This window comes from Psammomys obesus, unplaced genomic scaffold, assembly GCF_907164565.1.
Source record: "Psammomys obesus unplaced genomic scaffold, mPsaObe1.curated_primary_1811, whole genome shotgun sequence".
Taxonomy (NCBI): Eukaryota; Metazoa; Chordata; class Mammalia; order Rodentia; family Muridae; genus Psammomys; species Psammomys obesus.
Genome location: NW_026592510.1, coordinates 20,087,234 through 20,108,107, shown reverse-complemented (window position 1 = coordinate 20,108,107; position 20,874 = coordinate 20,087,234). Strand labels below are relative to the sequence as shown.

The 20,874-nt window shown below is 37.2% G+C and overlaps 1 protein-coding gene across 5 annotated transcripts in view; it reads right to left on the bottom strand.

The window, feature by feature from the left end:
- Positions 1 to 20,874, bottom strand: part of Vps13a (vacuolar protein sorting 13 homolog A) — a 195,576-nt gene that overhangs the window by 112,332 nt on the left and 62,370 nt on the right. For all 5 annotated transcript variants that reach the window (XM_055614054.1, XM_055614056.1, XM_055614057.1 and 2 more), the window contains 4 exons: positions 8,256 to 8,340; positions 4,816 to 4,970; positions 4,332 to 4,488; positions 149 to 228 (listed from right to left, as the gene is read on the bottom strand). In XM_055614054.1, coding sequence (XP_055470029.1) covers positions 149 to 228; positions 4,332 to 4,488; positions 4,816 to 4,970; positions 8,256 to 8,340 — 477 coding nt within the window. The remainder of the gene's footprint in view (positions 1 to 148; positions 229 to 4,331; positions 4,489 to 4,815; positions 4,971 to 8,255; positions 8,341 to 20,874) is intronic.

Here is a 20,874-nt window from a genome sequence, read left to right as displayed (position 1 = left end):
AAAGCAAGACTACATGACAATAATGATAAAACAAAAAGACCCTTTGAGGAACTGATGAGGTTATGTTACGAGTAAGGATTAAGCACACTAAATTTTGAATTTCAATAGCACATCTACCTGCCCATCAGGTGAAATAAGAACTGCTTACCTTAATGAACTCCAGTGTTAACAAATCTTCCATTGTGTTATCCAGGGTTGTGATCAGATAAACTGGTTTCTTGTTTTCATCTAAAAATAATTCAAAACTTATTTATTAGTAAAAAATTACCTGAAGCTAAATGAAGGCATTAGTAATTATGATTGAAAATTATTTTCCTACAGTTTCTTCTTTGTTTTTTAAACTCAAAAAAAGGCATATTGCATACAATGTACTCTTTCTTTGTACTTAACACTAAAGCCTCAAACCTTCCTAAGCCTATTCAAGCCAGTAACAAAAACAAGCAAGCTGTTAAAGAAGAGCCAATCTGGCGCTTTCTCAGACAATTAGGAATAGTGCTTCCTCAAGGTCCAGCTATACCACTCCTAGGCATATACCCAAAATTTGCTTAAGTACACAACAAGGACATTTGCTCACCATGTTTGTAGCAGCTTTATTTGTAATAACCAGAACCTGGAAACAACCCAGATGTCCCTCAACAGAGGAATGGATACAGAAATTGTGGTATTTTTACACAATGGAATACTACTCAGCAATCAAAAATGAGGAAATCATGAAATTTGCAGGCAAATGGTGGGATCTAGAAAGGATCATTCTGAGTGAGGTATCCCAGAAAGAGAAAGACACACATATACTCACTCATATAGTCCTATAAGATATGATAAACATTATGAAATCTATACACCTAAAGAAGATAAACAAGAAAGAGGACCCAGGGTAAGATGATCAATCCTCACTTACAAAGACAAATGGGAGGTGCATTGGATGTAGAAGAAAACAAGTAACAGGACAGGAGCCTACCACAGAGGGCCCCTGAAAGACTCTACCTGGCAGTATATCAAAGCAGATACTAAGACTCATAATCAAACATTCGGCAGAGTGCAGGGAATCATATGAAAGAATGGTGAGTTAGTATGACGCGGAGAGGATAGGAGCTCCACAAGGACCAAATATATCTGGGCACAGGGGTCTTTTCTGAGACTGACACTCCACCAAGGACCATGTATGGATATAACCTAGAACCTCTGCTTGGATGAAGCCTGTGGTAGCTCAGTAACCAATTATAGTAAGGGGAACAGGGACTATCTCTGACAGGAACTCAAAGGCAGGCTCTTTGACCTCCCCAGCCCCCAAGGGAGGAGCAGTCCTGCTAGGCCACAGAGGAGGACTTTGCAGCCAGTTCCGAAGATACCTGATAAAACAGGGTCAGATGAAAGGGGAGGAGGTCCTCTCCAATCAGTGGACTTGAAAAGGGGCAGGGAGGAGATGAGGGAGGCAGGCAGGGTTTGGGAGGTAATGAGGGAGCGGGATACAGCTGGGATACAGAGTTAATAAAATGTAACTAATAATAAAAAAATAAAAAAATTATAAAAACAAAACAAAGAAAAAAAAAAAAAAAGAATGTGGTTAAAAAAAAAAAAGAAAAGAAGAGAGAGAAGAACCAATGTAATTTTTAGGGCCATGACAGAGAATGAAGAATTCTAGTATTGAGTCATAACAATGCCTTGAAAGAAAACAGTATTTCTCAAAATAGTAGCTGTTGAGACAAATCAATAAAGTGTTAATTTTTCATATACTAAATAAAAATCAGCATAAAGCAGTATATAGCAATTACGTTGCTGATTCTGTTAAAAACTAAACATTCTATAAGAATTGTTAGAGAAGAGGTATCTGTAGAGCCTTTAAAACTATCACAATCAAATTACTTATGGATGCTAAAAATCAATATCTAGAGACTGGAATAAAGAACTACACATTAATAACCCTATGCTTGCAGAGAAAAACAGAACAATGTGCACGTAGTTCTTCAGCTTGTGAGTACAAGAACCAGCCCTATTTCAGGTATTATTAACTACAGTTTTCAACCCTTAAGAAGATCCACACTTCATTTACACATTTACCAACTTTTTGAAAAGTTTTTTGCCAGTTTTTTACTTTTCACAAAACAACTGTGCTACCCACTCCTTCTCAGAAAATAAGAGCAAACTGTTTTAGGAGTAGGTACACTAATAATAGGTACAGTTTCAAAGTATTTACTTATGCTCTGCTTTTGGGAACACAAACATAAGCATAAACATAAAAATTAACAATAACAATGACTATAATACTTATGGATTACTAGAGAACACTATTCAGTTGGTTTACTTCTCTTTCCAATAGTAAATATATATATACATTGGGGGGGCAAGAAAAGAGAAAATAAGAGTCAACATTTTCAATAGATGATTTTTGTGTGATCAAGAGATAACTATTTAACTATTAACACAGTCTATCACACTCAGGTTTGTGTGACTAAGAGGTAACTGTAATACAATACACCACATTCAGGTTTTTGTAACCAAGAAATAAACTGTGACAATCCAACAAATTCAAGTTTGGGAGACTGAGAGAGAAATGTGACACAGTCCACCACACTCAAATTCCCACAGGCTGTAGAACAAGGAGAGAGTGTGAAACCATACAAATGCATATCCTCTGACCTACTTTCAGGTTAAACTACTAATTTGACTTGTGATTTTTAAAAAGAGCCAATGGATTTAGCAGACTCACCACAGAAGCTATGACAAATTGGCAAATGAAAGGAATTTTCACAGTATATGTTACAAAGAAATTCAAACTGCAATTATATACCTATTAAAAGGACTCAAGTTCAGACACTAACAAAATGCTGAAAGGATAGAACAATAAGCACTAGTACCAGCAGAAATGAAAAGTGCTATTACCACTAGAAGAGTTTGGAGGTCCATGACAAAAGTTAGTACTTAACATTTAATTCACCATTATGCACCTTAGTATTCACCTAAAGAAAGGAGTAACACAGGTCTACACCAAAATTTTCATATTGATATTTAAAGCATCTTTCCTCTAATTGCCAAAACTTGGAAGAAATCAAGGTGTGCTTCATGAAGTGAGTGGACTGGTAACCAATGCTCCTAGACAGAGAAATATGATTTACTGACCACCAGTAACTAGCTGTCAAGCCATGAAAGAATAAGGATAAAATCTAAACACAGATTGCTAAAAGAAGCTAACCTTAAATGAATGTTCGCTGTATTGTTCAAATTTTACATGCAACAAAAGGGTAAAGCATGGAAGATAGGGAGACGATCACAAACCAAGTACCACAGCGGAAGGAGTGAAGGACTGCAGATATTCAGAACACTAAATCCATGTTTATAATGATACCACTGGAGAAACTCACCTTTATATTAATTTGTCTAAACACATAAATAGTTTAACACAAATGTTTAAACCTGAAGTAAATAATTAATTTCGGGTGACAATACTGTGAATAAGTTCAGCAATTTATCACACTGTTGGGGAAGCCAATAAGTGAATCATGGGATTTGCAGGTCAAGTGGATAAAATTAGAAAAGACTGTATTCAATGAGGTAATTCAGATCCAGAGAGATAAATGATGTTCTCTCTGTGGTTACGAGCCTCAAATATCCAGGTTTAGGTGCAGATACAATTCCTCACTAAAGAAACTCTCTTTATAGCAAATGAAGACCATTATAGAAAACCACTGTACAAAGACCTGACAGTTCTTGCATCTATGGCTCAGGGAAATTCATGGAAGAGGGAACCGCAGACTGTCAGAGCCAGAAACTCTGCTGTGAAACTCTAGAAATGGCTCCATAAACCGAACCGGAACAACGGCAATGTCAGTAGACATGCTAATGTAGAAATGGCAAAATTTCACAGGGTCCCACACCTACACAAAAATGACAGCAGAGAGTAGTAGAATTAACCTCTCCCAGGAATGATCTCCCAGACTGGTTATTCAACAAAAGTGGTCAATCCCTGAAGCCATACATTTACAATGAAAGCAGACCCAGAAGATTTTATCTATGTACATGTGTATACATGCAAATACAAACATTCCAAGAAAGACAGGTGCTACTGATTTGAGTGTGGAGGGTGTGAGGAAAGAAGTGAATGGAAGGGAGAGGGGAGGGGCTGGAGGAGAAAGACAAAGTGTAAGTGACAGAATTAAATTTTAATTAGAAATGTATTAAGAAAGAAAATAGACTAACATAAATTTAAATGTAACGGTTTTATTTTTTCAGACTATTTAAAAATATAAACATATGGATTCAAAGTCTGAAGAACAGAAAATTCTACAGCAGGTAATCAAATTATGAAAGTAACTTATATGTTTTAATAGTCTTACCTAAGTATTCTGGACATTTTAACCAGCATTCTTTCAAAAAAGCATTTGCTTTCAAATCAAATGTTCTAATCTCAACTTCTGTTCCCAATCCTAAAACACCCATTTCCAGCACAGGTAGTTCACAGTTTCCCAAAAGTTGATAAAACTGAATCAAAACCTGTACAAGAAAGGCAAAGCAAATAAGTATGTGATAACAATGTATAAATACACAAGATGTATATGTGGTATGTTAAGAATTTAAATTTACTACTGATTTTACATTTCCTCCTCCCCCCCACATACAATGCATTCTTACATTGCATAATCTCACCAAAAAATATTTATTGGAAAAACTGCCCACAATATACCACTTAAACACTAATTCTTAAGAAAGACAATCTTAAAAAAAAAACAAAAAACAAATATAAATTAGATTATATAAGTAAATTGTATAAAGTGTAAGTGACAATTCACATAAGCACATTTATGTAACCATACTACATACCTCTGCTACTTCAAATCGCATCCTAAGTTTAGTTAAATTCATTGAATGATTTTCCCTTAGCGATTTTTTCTGTCGAGTACTTTTAACTCTACATAGAATTTGAGGATGCTCTTCCAAGGGACTACACGGTGCATCAAAATATTCCTCCTCTGAGTCTAAATTTCATAAAATATATTGTTAAAGTCAACAATAGAAATTATATATATTTAACATTTTTATAATTTTCTGAAATAAACGTGAGCATTAAAGTGCTATGGGTCTATATTAAAGTTGAACACAAAGCTAAGGGAAAGAAAACAGAAATTACTTTTAAATAAATAACATTGCAAAGGATTAAAAATATGGAAAATCGAAAATATTTTATCTTTAGCTTAAAGTCAATTAAGATTCATTTTTATTTTTAATTATATGTATATGTATATCTGTGTGTAGCTACGTGAATACAGGTGTCCACAGCGTCCAAAGAAGAACAGCAGAGTCTCTTGAGCTTGAGTAAGAGGCAGTAGGCAACGGCCCAGTGTGGGTGGCTAGGAACTTCACTACAATCTCATGTAAGCACAGAATGAACTCTTAACCACTGAGCTATCTCTCCTGACTCAAATATATCAGCTGTAAAATAATGATTAGTCTACTTAAAAGTTGAACAAGAAGTTTTTATAGTAGAAAACAGTATGAGTGATTGTGTACATTACGAACACTGAGAGCAATACGCTAACATACTTGCTGTCGCTGGCTAGTGTTAACAGAACTTCGTTTAAAACTGCAATTGCCTATGTGCAAATACAGTGCAGGTATGGTGACATTCTTTAAACTTTCCCTGCAGGCATGGGTTAATAAGAATTTAGGAAAGGACTATTGTTAGATGCTGATAACTTGTTTTCTTTGGAAGGTTAGGAGGTATCATACTTAAGGCCCTTTCCATCATGTCCTACAATGACCTTTAACTTAAAAGTTACCAGCAGAGCAGACTGCCACGTTCCCCCAGACTTTATATTAAAAGTTTGGGACCCAAAACTGTAAAAAATACTAAACCACTTAGTTACACTGCTGGAAATGGCTGCTGAAAAGGGAAATTCATTCTTTAAGGATGAGACTCTGCCAAGTTGCTCATGTCTCAGAGGCTAGCCATACACTCACGTGCACACGTTGCGCTATCTGGACTCTGGGGTTATTATTAACGATGAAAAAGGGACCTAAGTTAGAGAGAAACAGTGCTGAGTCTTAGGGTGAGTGAAAAGAGTAGTGGTGGATGGATAAGATTAAAACACTATATAAAAGAAACTTTCACGGAAAGCACATTATCTAAAAAGAAACTAGTAAAGGGAAGTTCCAGATACACTACAGTGCACTAAATCCCTAAAGAGCTAAAACTGTCCAGATCAGATGAAGTCACACTAACATCTCTTTGCTCACCACATACACATTTCCCCAAAACCCAAGAGAACATGGTATTTTCTCTGATATTTAATCTTCTCTAGAGTCTTGAAAGTGTAGAAATATTTTTCAACATTGCCATGAAAAAACAAACAGGCACTTGACAGTAGAATTTTAAAAATAAGTTTTATATGTAAATTTAGATATTAAAACAATTTCCTCTTTAAAAATTAAAAGAGATTAGATTAAAAAAAACCTTACCATCTTAAACTTCTTCAAATACTACATTATTAATTAGGCATCTACAAACTTTCACTTTTTTTAAACCTCAAACTTAATAATGATTTCTGTTTGTGATCCGTGGGATTAAAATTACAATTTATTCTTGTCAAAGTGATTCCACTACAAATGTAACATTAAAATATTTTTAAATTTTATCATTGTAAAGAATCTAAGCAAAAATGTTTAGAAACACTGCCGATGCCTGCCATTTTCTGTGTAACTGGAGAACAGATCATTCCCAATGACACACTCCTGCATAAAGATTCACTTCGTGATTAGTTTATGAACAACAGAGAGGCAGCTCTGAAATTAAAGCATTAGCTTCCTTTCATAAGGATGCCAAAATGCACATAGGAAATTACCTTTGAATTGCTGTCTCCCTCTTCAGGAAAGGCATTCTTTTTTAAAAATATGTAAATATTTTCAATTATTTAACAAATATTAATTGAGGATTTCAGACAATGTGTTCTGATCATATTCACTGTCTCTTCCCAAACTCTTTCTAGATCCACTGACACTTCTCTTCCAACCCTACCGCCAACTTTGTGTTCTTTTCTTACTTCCAAATCAAGGCCAATTTGTGCTGCCCAAATATTCTTGGAAATGGGACCTTCCACTTAAACACGGTCAACACATTCTTATAAGATTGCTGACTTTACTCTGCATGCTCAACCTCACCTTTGTTTGCCATTCTTTTTTTTTATTCATATATTTCTTATTTTTTTATTCTTTTTTTTAATTCTTTATTAATTACACTTTAATCACTTTGTATCCCCCCCAGTGGTTCCCTCCCTCCTCCCATCCCAATTCCTCCCTTCCTGCACCCTTTGCATGCATGCCTCTCCCCAAGTCCACTGATAGGGGAGGTCTTCTTTTCCTTCCTTCTGATCCTAGTCAATTAGGTCTCATCAGGAGTGGCTGCATTGTCTTCTGTGGCCTGGTAAGGCTGCTTCCCCCTCAGGGGGAGGTAATTAAAGAGCAGGCCAATCAGTTCATGTCAGAGACAGTCCCTGTTCCTATTACAATGGAACCCACTTGGATACTGAACTGCCATGGGCTACATCTGTGCAGGGGTCTTAGGTTATCTCTATGCATGGTCCTTGGCTGGAGTATCAGTCTCAAGAAAGACCCCTGTGCTCAGATTTTTTCATATAGACATATAATATAGGATAAACCTACTAAAATCTGTAAAGAAACTAATCAAGAGGGAGGACTCTTGCTAAAATAAAATGCTCAATCCCTATCCAGAAAGGCAAACAGGATGGACATCAGAAGAAGGAGAAAACAGGCCAGGAGCCTGACACAGAGGACCTCTGAAAAGCACTGCCCTGCAAACTATCAATGTAGATGCTGAGAATTCTGGGCAACCTTTGGGCAGAGTGCAGGGAATCTTATGAAAGAAGTGGGCAACAGTAAGAACTGGAGAGGACAGGAACTCCACAAGGAGAGCAACAGAACCAAAAAATTTGTTTGCCATTCTTTTCCAAGCCATTTTCCTATAACTTTTCTCCCTCAGACAGGAGGGGGAGAAAAAAAAAAAGCCCAACATTTTTCTTTTGTTCAATTGGAACAGATATATATATACATAACTTTTAATCACCTCTTTGAGTAACTCATTTCTGATTGACTCCCATGTATAAATATAAATATAAATAATTGTTAATTTTTCTCTTTTTAATCATTCTTTATAGAAAGATCATTTGAAGAAAACATCCCTCAAAATGTAAACTACTTCAGTTATACATATGTAATAAGGAAGATTCTATTAAGCAATTTCACTTTACCGTCTTCAGTAGCAGAATGCCTTTCCAAAAGAGGGATTATCTTCTGTGAAAACTGTGTTATTGGCAAAGAAGTGGATGTTTGAATCTGAAATAAAAGAAACTTACTGTCAGTTAGAATAAAGACCTTTCTTTCAAATTTATGTGATAATTTTCACACACAAAAAAAGGCTACTCAATTCAAACAATCTAAGAAAACAAGTCTAAAGGAAAGTTAAAGTGCTTTTAAGCGGTTGGGGTTGTAGTTCAGCTGGTAGAGTGAAAGGGTTAGACTAACTTTGTAACCTATATGTCTTCTAAAGCCTATAGTTTTGAGTTTTAGGTCCAGGTTAAGCTAAAGCCTCTTAGTACCTTTCCAGAGAACGGAAGAATGTGACCCTATCTGTGAGGACAGATATAAAAAAAGCAAGCAAGCAATAACCTTCACTCAGCAAAAAGAATGACCAGACCCTTCTCTTCAAGATAGTGTTTCTTAGCAACGAACCCAGACGGCCTCAATCCTTCTTCTGAGTAGCTCCTGAACTCCAGCCAAAAGCCAGCCCTAATCTTCAAGGATGAGCGAACCACCCCCACCTTCAATTGCAGCTGCATCCACACTTGGCAGGACTGGCCAAGCTTGAGCACCTAAGACTAATCAATTATCTTACTTTATAGCTTCCTCATCCAATCCTAAATTGCCAAAACTGCAACTTCAAATTTCCCACAATTCTCCCGGTGCCACTCTTTGCTGACCGGCAGGGGTGACCCCATTGCGAAATGGTTAATAAACCTCTTGCTTTTGCAATGAGTCGTGGTCTGGGGGAATTTCTGGGAAGGGCGGGATCTTGAACTCCTGAGCTGTAAGACCCCAGGTCTTACAAGAGAATGCTTGTTTCAAAGTCCTTGGGTTTGACCCCTATCACCACCACATGCTCCACCCATAGCTAGGCACTGAAGATCATACCATTAATCTTAACACTTGGAGACAAGGCAAAACACACAAACAAACAAAACAAAACAAATTAAAGTCATCTTTGGCTACACAGAGTTCCAGACTGGCTTGGGCTACCTGAAACAGTCTAAAAAAGAAAAGAAATGCCTTTACAGAAGTAACATGCTCTAAGTATATTATATAATTGTATGAAAATGGCTATAAACAACTCTGTATAATTATTATTTTTTGTTGTTGTTGGTTTTTCAAGACAGGTTTCTCTTTGTAGTCTTGGCTGCCCTGGACTCATTTTGTAGACCAGGCTGGCCTTGAACTCACAGAGGTCTGTTTGCCTCTGCCTCCCCAAGTCCTGGGATTACAAGTGTGTACTACCACACCTGGCTCCTTATAATTATTTTTAAAGTAAATACTTGTACAAATTTGATGGTAAGTATTATCATTCAGCTCCTATATTAACTTCCTTAGGAATCTGTAATGATTCTGAGATCTATTTTAACTTGGCAATTTACTAAGCCCAGAAACCAATTCCAGAACATCTTTGAGAAACAAGCTTAAAGCCTGATATTATGGCCTCTAAAACTGAGGAGCGTACACTGTTATTTTAATTTTTGGTGATACTCTGGCAAATAGACTGGAGGAAATTAACTAATGAAAATGTATAATGCAGTTTAAGCAAAACTGACTAGGGAGGCATAGCAGATAGATCTCTAGAGGTTCCAGGAAAACCAAGATTGGAGACACTGTCTCCAAGAAAAGTAAATTGAACTAAATAACACAAGTGAATCTTTTAACAATACTATGAAACAAAACATTAATATATGATCTAGAAAAATCTCACATATTCTTTCTTGATCATATTCCCTAATATCACCAACCACAACATTGCTTTTATTTGGTTGTTTAAATTTAACCTCTTATAAAAGGCTTTCTAAACCATTTCTAAATGGCAGAAAATATTACTGCTGCATACTTTTCTATGGCATCGTAATTAAAAAAAAAAACCTAAAATATAATCATGATGATGACTTATCAAATTTTTGCTATTAAATTCCATTACAGATGCAAATAAGTCAGAATGTAAAGAAGTGGAACGAATACTTGGTGGTAACCAACAACTCTGTACTTGGACTGAAGATCTGCTCCAAAGAAGAAAAGCATGTCTGGTAATGTAAATTATAAATTACTCAAGGCTACTGAAGACAGGAATATTTGAAAACAAAGTCATCATTTTACAAAACTAGTACAATCCCTAACTACATTCTAAATATTTGTCCTTATACCCACAGATAATTAGAGTCCTCACCCTTCAAGAAGATAACTTCTCTTTGCAACAGATAAAGACCATTACAGGAAACCACAACCAATCAAAATGAAGTATTGTGGAGCCCAGTCCTAACAGATATATCTACAAAACAACTCCTGCACCTAAGTTTCAGGGAAAATAACAAAGAAGAGACAGAAAGATTATACAAGCCAAAGAATCAGAGAGTTTACTAGTAATGTCAGAAGCTACACACATAATGGCTCACCAACATAACTAAATATGAGATGAGCAAGGACAACAATAACAAAACAGTAAAGTAAGTAAGAGAAAGACCACAAGGCCTCAAGCCTACACAAAGAACTACAAGCAACTAACAAATGCTGAGAGTGAGAGAAATAGTCTTCCCCAGGAAAGAACACATTAAGTGGTTATCTAATATAAATGGTCAGCTCTGAAACGTATGAACAAGTTAATATTATACAGACTGAGCAGGTTATATTAAGGAATATATCTGTGTATATGCAAATATATGTACATGCACTTAACAACAATTTATGAGAAAAAGAGGCCATAAATAAGAGAGCAAGGAACATATATGGGAGAGCTTAAAGAGAGGAAAAAGGGGAAATTGATGTATTATAATCTCAAAAATAAAAGAAATAATTGAAAAAAATGATCAGTGTTCGTTTTTCTACACTCCTGGGGGGAAAAAAAACTGTTTACAGATTTTTGCCTTTATCAAACCATTCTAAGAAAATGTACACATGCCTTTATTATTCATATGCAAAACTTTTCCAAAGAATAGAATTACATATGTTCACTTTTATTAAATACTATTAAATTATTCTCACCAGTGGTTACAAGTTTACAGATACCAAAAGAGAATAGATTTTTATATGGCTATTTATTCAAAAATCCTTAAAGGTTTTCAAAGATTTTAATTGTGTCAATCTTACTATAGCTTAATCAGAATTTCACAATCGGTACATATAGTAGCATAGCACCACAAACTACTTGTTTTCTCTTCCAGCAAGTCTCTCCATTTGGTGACAAAACAGCATTACAATTATTCAAACAGCTACTAGACAGGAATATATAAACCCTAAGAAAATTCTCACTAAATTTTCAAGGAGTAAGCATACCTATGAATCAAAGGACTAAATTTATATACAGAACACTACAAACAAGATAGAAGTCTTCCTTGTTCTTCCTGTAATCCTTAGGTACTACTGTCTTAGGAACAACCACTTCAGGTTCTACTTTTTTTTTTTTTTTTTTTTTTGGTGAGGTCATTTTATTTTATTTCTTTTTTTTTAATTTTATTTTTTTCTTATCAGTTACATTTTATTAACTCTGTAACCCAGCCGTGTCCCCATCCCTCATTCCCTCCCAGTCCCTCCCTCCCTCATCTCCACCGTGCCCCTTGCCAAGTCCACCTGGCTGCAAAGCTCTCCTCTGTGGCCTAACAGGACTGCTCCTCCCTTGGGGGGTGGGGAGGCCAAAGAGCCAGTCATTGAGTTCCTGTTAGAAATAGTCCTTGTTCCCCTCACTATGGGAAACCAATTGGTTACTGAGTTACCACAGGCTACATCTGAGCAGAGGTTCTAGGTTACATTCATCCATGGTCCTTGGTTGCATGTCAGTCTCAGAAAAGACCCTGTGTCCAGATATGTTTGGTCCTTGTGGAGCTCCTATCCTTTCCTCATCAGACTAACTCCCCTTCTTTCTTATGATTCCCTGTACTCTGCCAAAGGTTTGGTCATGAGTCTTTGCTTTAAAAACACTGCTAGTTAGAGTTTTTCAAATGCGCTCAGTAGACTCCTGTCAATGTTTAATGTGCATCCCATCTGTCTTTCAAAACGAGGATTGATAATCTTACCCCATGTCCGCTCTCTTGATTATCTTTTTTAGGTGTATAGATTTCATTATGTTTATCATATCTTATAGGTCTATATAAGTGAGTATATACCGTGTTTGTCTTTCTCCTTCTGGGATATTTCACTCAGGATGATCTTTTCTAGGTCCCACCATTTGCCTGCAAATTTCATGATTTCCTCCTTTTTGATTGCTGAGTAGTATTCCATTGTGTAAAAATACCACAATTTCTGTACCCATTCCTCCGTTGATGGACATCTGGGTTGTTTCCAGGTTCTGGCTATTACAAATAAAGCTGCTATAAACATGGTTGAGCAAATATCTCTTTTGTGTACTTGAGCAAACTTTGGGTATATACCTAGCAGTGGGATAGCTGGGTCTTGAGGAAGCACTATTCCTAATTGTCTTAGAAAGCGCCAGATAGATTTCCAGAGTGGTTGAACCAGTTTACATTCCCACCAGCAGTGGAGGAGGGTTCCCCTTTCTCCACATCCTCTCCAGCATGTGTTGTCCCTTGAGTTTTTCATTTTGGCCATTCTGATGGGTGTTAAGGTGATATCTCAGGGTCGTTTTGATTTGCATTTCCCTGATGGCTAATGAGGATGAGCATTTCTTTAAGTGTTTCTCTGCCATTCGATATTCCTCTGTCGAGAATTCTCTGTTTAGCTCTGTTCCCCATTTTTTAATTGGATTACTTTGTTTGCTGCTTGGTGTGACTCTAACCAAGCAAGTGAAAGACCTGTTTGAGAAAAACTTCAAGTCTTTGAAGAAAGAAATTGAAGAAGATCTCAGAAGATGGAAAGATCTCCCGTGCTCATGGATTGGTAGGATTAACATTGTGAAAATGGCCATCCTGCCAAAAGCAATCTACAGATTCAATGCAGTTCCCATCAAAATACCAACTCAATTCTTTACAGACCTTGAAAAAAAGATTCTCAGCTTCATATGGAGAAACAAAAAACCCAGAATCTCCATAACGATCCTGTACAACAACAGATCATCTGGAGGTATCTCCATTCCTGATCTCAAGCTGTACTACAGGGCAACAGTAATAAAAACTGCATGGTATTGGCATAGAAACAGAAAGGAGGATCAATGGAACCGCATAGAAGACCCAGAAATAAACCCACACACCTATGAATACTCAATATTTGACAAAGAAGCCAAATCCATTCAATGGAAAAAAGACAGCATCTTCAACAAATGGTGCTGGACCAACTGGATGTCTACATGCAGAAAAATGAAAATAGATCCATATTTATCACCCTGCACAAAACTAAAGTCCAAGTGGATCAAGGACCTCAACATAAAACCAGATACTCTAAATCAGTTGGAAAAAAAAGTGGGGAACAGCCTAGAACTCATTGGCACAGGAAACAACTTCCTGAACAGAACACCAACAGCACAGGCTCTAAGAGCAACAATCAATAAATGGGACCTCATGAAACTGAAAAGCTTCTGTAAAGCAAGACACTGTCATCAAAACAAATAGAGAGCCTACAGATTGGGAAAGAATCTTCACCAACCCTTTATCTGACAGAGGACTAATATCGAGTATATACAAAGAACTAAAGGTTCTACTTTTTTTAAAAAAGTCTATTAACTACATTTTTGAGAACTACTCTTCTATTACAGTCCCCTTTTATAATATATTTGGTCAGTCTGGAAATACAGGTTTTATTAAATGGATAAAACAAGCTGACAAATACATTATCCTCTGAATACCACCAAGTTTTCTTGGAAGGTAGCCATCACTCCTCACTTTTACATGTATCTGTTTTGTTTTGTTTTTTTCCTGAGCAGCAGTCTGTCCTAATTTGGCCTTCTGTTGCTGAGATAAAATACTGACTAAAACCAACTTAGAGCAGAAAGAGTTTATTTACCTCATTTTACAATTCCAGGTAACAGTCCCTCACTGAGACAGTTATGGCAGAAAATCAAAGCAAGAAACTCAAGACAGGAATGAAAATGTAAGCCAGAAAGAAATGTTGCTTACTAGCTTGTTCCTTATCACTTCCTCAGCTTGCTTTCTTATACAACCCAGGAACACCTTTCCAGGGCTGGACACCTGCAATAGGATGAGCCCTCTCATATCAGTCATTAATCAAGGAAATGCATGTCTCTGTTTCTAGGATACCTTACACAGGATGATCTTTTTCTAGCTCCACCCATTTGCCTACAAATTTCATGATTTCCTTATTTTTAATAGCTGAGTAGTATTCCATTGTATAACTATATCACAATTTCTGTATCCACTGTTCGGTTGAGGGAAATCTAGGTTGTTTCAAGATTCTGCCTATTATGAATAAAGCTGCTCTGAACATAGTGGAGCAAATGTCCTTGTTGTAAATGGTTGAACATCTTTTGGATACGTGCCCAGGAGTGGTAGGTAATGCTGGGTCTTGAGGTAGCACTATTCTCAGTTTTCTGAGAAAGAGCGAGGTTGATTTCCAAAGTGGTGTACAAGTTTACATTCCCACCAGCAACTGACAAAGAGGATCCTAGGGAAGATGCTTAATTCTTATTTAGAAGATAAAATGGATAGACACTTGTAGTGGTAGAAGAGAGGAAACAGGATTGTAGCTTACCACAGATGTCCTCTGAAAGACTCCAACCTCCAGGAGATTGAAGCAGACACAGAGACTCACAGCCAAACTTTGGAAAGAACATAGGGGCTCTTATTGAAGAAGGGGGATATAAAAGGACATGGAAGGGAGGAGGCAGGAGCCACACAGGAGACTAACAAAGCAAAAGGAGAGAAAGAGAGAGAGAGAGAAGCAGGGTCCAGGGAGAACTGCAGAGACTGATACATCAACCAAAGAGGACCTAGACCCCCTGTTCAGATGTAGACAGCTCAGTCTCCCTGTGCATACCCTAGTAAGGAGAGAAGAGACAGTCTCTGACATGAACTCAGTAGCCTAGTCCTTGATCACTTCTCTCTGATGGGGCAACCTAGCCAGCCCACAGAGGAAGAGGATCCAGACAGTCCTGATGGGACCTAACAGGCTAAGGTCAGACAGTAGGGAAGGAGGACTTCCCCCACCAGTGGACTAGGGAAGAAGGATAGGAGAAGAAGAGGGAGTGAGCAAAGGAGGAACAATGAGGAGATGAGGGAGGGGACTACAACTGTGATACAAAGTGAATAAATTGTAAATAAATAAATAAAGAATAAAGAAAATGCCTGAGTCTTGCCTACACACCAAGCTGATAATGGCATTTTCTCAACTGAGTTTGTCTTCCTAAGATGATTCTAGCTTTGTCAAGTAGACAAAAAAACTAACCAGCACAAATTCCACTGTATATGTTAATCCATTTCCTTCTTGATAATATTTTCACAACTTTTTCATATTATAAATAACTGTCCTCTTGAGCATTTTAGCCCACATCTCTGTATAGCCATATCTTTTCATTTCTCTTAGGTAAAAACACATAAGTCTTAAATTCAGCGGCAAGTATATATTTAACTTTATTTAACAAAATTAGCAAAGGGGTTACAGAGAGTACCAATGAATGATTGTAAATCCTCCTCATGTCAATAGCTCAACATAGGTGTCTTTTTAAAATCTTAGCCATTCTAATCATTATTTAGTTGTATGTCATTACAGATTCATTTTCCAAAGTAATTAATGAAGTTGACAACTTTTCATATTATATATGCTCTCAGTATTAAACTAATGATATCCTTACATATTTTGGATACAAGTAATTTCTAAGCTAAATGCATTACAATGATTTTTTTTCTTGTATACATGGAGGAGGTAGATGGCCTGTGTAGTGAGAAATTTGGAGTTTTAGTTTCTTTAAACACACACACACACACACACACACACACACACACACACACACACACACACTATAATGGTTTTGATTTTGTCCCAGGTGTGGAGCTATGACGCTGCACGGCAGCAGCTGACTATGATGTGACTTGTGCTCTAGCAGGAGCGTGATTTTTCCAGCTGCAGATAGTTTCTGCGATTGTGTGACACTGGGAAGTCTGAGAACATCACAGGTGGTATATAAATAAATGCTTAAGCCCGGATAGAAGGGGTTGTTGGTCATTCAGGGGCATTGTTTGTTGGTCACTGGTTGCCTTTGGTTACAGTGTGTTAAGTAGTCATGCACAAAGAAGAAACTACAAGGAGAAATTAGATATCCTGAAAGTGAAGCTCAAACTTGCCCCCTAGGAGCTCCATGCCCCTAATCAGCAGGAAATAGTCTAACAATAATGTCACACCCTTTTTAACCCCTGACTTTATTCAGAGATCCTTTTCCTTTCCTCTGTTTTTTTTCTCTTATCTTTAGTGTTACAGGGTTGAAACTGTAGAGAAGGGTAGAAGAAAGAAGAACACACAAAGCAGCAAAAGCCAAGCTACAGGGCTGACATTTTTTGTTTTCTTTTAATTAAAAAAAGGTACTGGGTGTGTGTGTGTGTACAGGTGTATTGATACCACAGAGTGATTGTGTAGGTCAAAGGACAACTTAGTGTTGGAGCTTTCCAAAATTACTCTGATGGTCTGTATGAGAACAGACGCATAGGTTCAAATGTTTGAATATTTGGTCCCCAATTGGTAGAACTGTTTGAGAAGGATTAAACAGTGTGACTTTTGTTGAAGGTGTGTCACTGAAGGAAGGCTTTGATGTTTCAAAAGTCCACGCCATTCTATGGATCTCTCACTGCCTAATGATAGTGGTTGTCTCAAGACATAAGTTGTCAGCTACTACAACTGCTGACATGGCTGCTGCTTGCCACCATGCTTCTCACCAAAACATGGACTAAACTCTGAAACTGTAACAAGTTCCAAGAAACTCTTCCTTTTATAAGTTGCCTTGTTTGTGGTGCTCTGTCATAGCAGTAGAAAAGAAACTAAGACAATGACCATGTAAATCTTGGAGACTGAATTCAGGTTCCCCAGGCTCTGCAGCAAACACCTTACCTGTTGGGCCCTCTCAGTGGCTCTAATGTTTTGGAAATAGTCTTTGAAAACAATGAAAATTTTAATTTCCATACTGTCCAACTGATTTTTCTTATGTTTTAATTTTTAAGGTACTAATATATCAAATACACGTTTTCCTTGGATTTATTGTTGTTTTTTTTTTGTTGTTGTTGTTGTTCAAAAAACTTCACCTCTGGTCTTTACATTTGCAACTGAGCTCCATTTCAGGTTTGACTGTCTGCATTACCTCCATGATACAACTTAAAGGCTGCAAGTTCATTTTCCACATGGTTGAGCACAAGCACTTTCACTGCGCAGTAATACTGCGGGTGGGAATCATTTTTCTGAGCAGTATGTCACAAGTATGTTCAAACAATATTTTCTTGAGAAAGTGAAGTTAAAATCCAAGAGACCATAAGTCATTGTAAGACCAAGAAAAGAGTTGAACACAGTACAATTTGTTGGAAGTTTTAGAAGTGTGGTCAAGATTGGCAGGAAGCCTGGTGCATTCCTATAACTTGGATCATAAGAAAAAAAAATATATAGTACTCAGGCAAGAAAGGCTTCAAACAAAACTGGAATGCATATGGTTATATCTCAAGTAATATCAAAATTGTCAGGCAGTGACTTAGGTGCAGTCAGGTCCAGCTGAACTCACAAGTTCTACAAACACATATGCTATCACCCAGTATTTGTTGTTCCATTTACAGAAAAAAAATGCTAAGTACAATTAGTCTAATTCTTAGGGCCTAAAAATTGTGGATGATAAATGTGCACTGGCTTAAACATAAAGTCATCAACTGCATCCACACAATGTTTCCAATGGGAGTAACCATGCCCCATTTGAAACTTAAGACAACGGGAACTAACTTCTTTCTGTCAAAGTTCTACATGACAATCTCTTCCAAAATAAGGCTCTGCTATTCTGTGTATCACTGCCATCTATCTTAGTTAGATCTTCTATTTGACTTGTAGCTCCTACAATATCACTGTGAATTTGCCTTGCACACTGAAGTTACAAAACAGCTTCTTCACTCCCACTTCATGAACCAAACTCTGCTACCTTCAAACCTTTTTACTCAGCTTCAGCTCCTCTCTTAGCCTTCAGAGAATTCAAAAGTTCATGCTATTCCTCCAAACTGGGCTTTTGATGCTGGGAACATTACAGCCAATTTGACCTTTTACTCTAGCAATCAAAACTCACTCCATATCAACAATGAGTCTTGTGCTAGCTAGTTTTATGTCAGCTTGACACAGATTATAGTCATCTGAGAGGAGGAAACCTCAGTTGAGAAAATGTCTCTAAAAGATCTTACTATAGGAAGATGTTGTATAACAGTTTCCTCCAGAGATTAAAACATTTCATTCTGCAAAAAGCTCCCTAAGCAGAAAGGCAAACAACTCAAAATAAATTCGGAAAGTCCCTGAATCTGACCAGAATCACTAGACCTCTTCCCTGCCAGAGTAAGCAAGAAAAGCTAAGAGTGCCCCTCAGACTGAATGAAGCTGAACTGCAGAGAAGAATATCAGACAAGCCAAGCTGCAAAGATTTTGAAACCAGAAGAGCTGCCTAAAAAAAGGGGAAAAGAGCTGAGCTGCCTAGAATACCTTAACAGGAAATGAGGCACCTGGAAGGGACATCCTCCAACCTGTTGAGCTACTTGTAGGTTTTGTAATATGCTTCAAGATCCTGGCTTTGGGAGCTGTCACCCCTGCTGGGGTTGGCTTTGGTGCCTTTCAGTCATCTCTGCTCCTATAAATAATCCCTCATAATCCTGAAAATAAACCACAATAAAACTCTTGGTTCACCACATGAGTAAACTTTGACTTGGTGAATTAGACTTTGGTGGTATTCATACTTTGGTCTGTCATGGGCTCACCATCTGTGGTGAGTAGATGTGTTTGTTGCATTTCCTTTTGTCACACAACAAAAGGGCTGTAGAGCATTTTTTAATTAGTGATGTGGTGGGTGGCACCACATAAAGGACTGGGTCCTGAATTCTATAGGAGATCCTCTGGACAAGCCATGAGATGCAAGCCAGAAAGCAGCATTTTTTTCCATGATCTCTATATTACCTCCTACCTCTAGGGTTCTGCCCTTTTGAGTATCTGGCCTCACCTCCTTCAATAATGGACTATGATGCCCTGAATTCCTTCAGTGACAGACTATGACATGGAACGTAAGCCAAATAAACCCCTTCCTCCCCAATTTACTTTTGTTAATGGTGTTTCATCACAGCAATTACAATCCTAACTAAGACAAGAATATTCTCTTTTCTTATCATCCTTTGAGTTCAAAACATGGCTGACGGGCACAAGAGCGCTAGCTTTCAGCATATCAGCTTTGAACATGTCTTCTTCACAAAGCTTAATAATTTCCAAGATTTTACTTAAAGTGAGAAGCATGAGCATCATTTATCTGACTACTCTGAGGCCATTATATGGTTCTTGATTGGTAGTGCCAACATTACTGACTCTCAGGGATTAAAAAACATTTCCCGACTCATGTAATGAGACTAACATTAAGACAGTACAAATAGAAAGCAGGATTCATTTGTATAGAGAAGCCCAAACCAAGGACCATGCACGAACTAGACCTAGTCCCTCTACACATATGTAGTTGATGGGTAGCTCAGTCTTCATGTAGGTCCTCTAATAAGGTAAGCAGGGGCTATCTATCTTTGACGTGGACTCTATTGCCTGCTTTCAGATCACAAACCCCTGGCAAAGCTGCCTTGCCTGGCCTCAGTGAAAGAAGATATGCTCAGTCCTGATATGACTTGATGTGCTGGAGTGAGTGAGGGAGAGGGCTCCCCTTTTCTGAGAAGAGGGAGAGAGAGAAGGAGAGAAGGATGGTGAGAGTGAGAGGAGAGGAGGGAGGGGGAATGTTCGGGATGTAAAACGAACAAATAAAATAAATAAAATAAGAAAGTAGGATTCAGTGTCTATCATGAACAAACACTAAAGCCTCAATGTCTACAAAATATACAGTATGTTAAACAATTGTAATGTGCAATGAAAAATGCTTCAAAATCCAAACATTTCTAAAGACAGAAAATAGACCACAAAAACACTTATGGAACATTCTATACTTGATCTCATGTGATGTATCATATTCAAAATTAAACCCCACTAAGACACTGCATACAATTACATTCAGATATGCATAATATGGATAAAAAGCATGTATGAATTGTGTGTTTTGATCTTGGGTCCTATATCTAAAATATCTCATTAGATATATGTAATATTCCAAAATTAAAAAATAAAAAACAAAAACAAAACTGAAGTTCAAAGTACTTCTAGTCACAAGTACTTCAGACCAGGTATATTTACACTAATCTAAAATGTTGTATCTGAACTGGCCTAAAATTAAAAATTTCAGTATTTTTCTTAGTAACTGATAATGCATAAACCAGTAAGGAGTTTTATACTTCATAGGGTATATTCACCATATAATATCATTATGACATTTTCATAGATACACACCAAACACATTTTAATGATTATCATTCCCCATTTATCCTCTCCTATACACCTCACCCTCCTTCTTTCTGAAAATCATAAACTTTTTGAGCAGTGATATGATGTTCAAGAGGTTTCTGATTTGGAAATGCT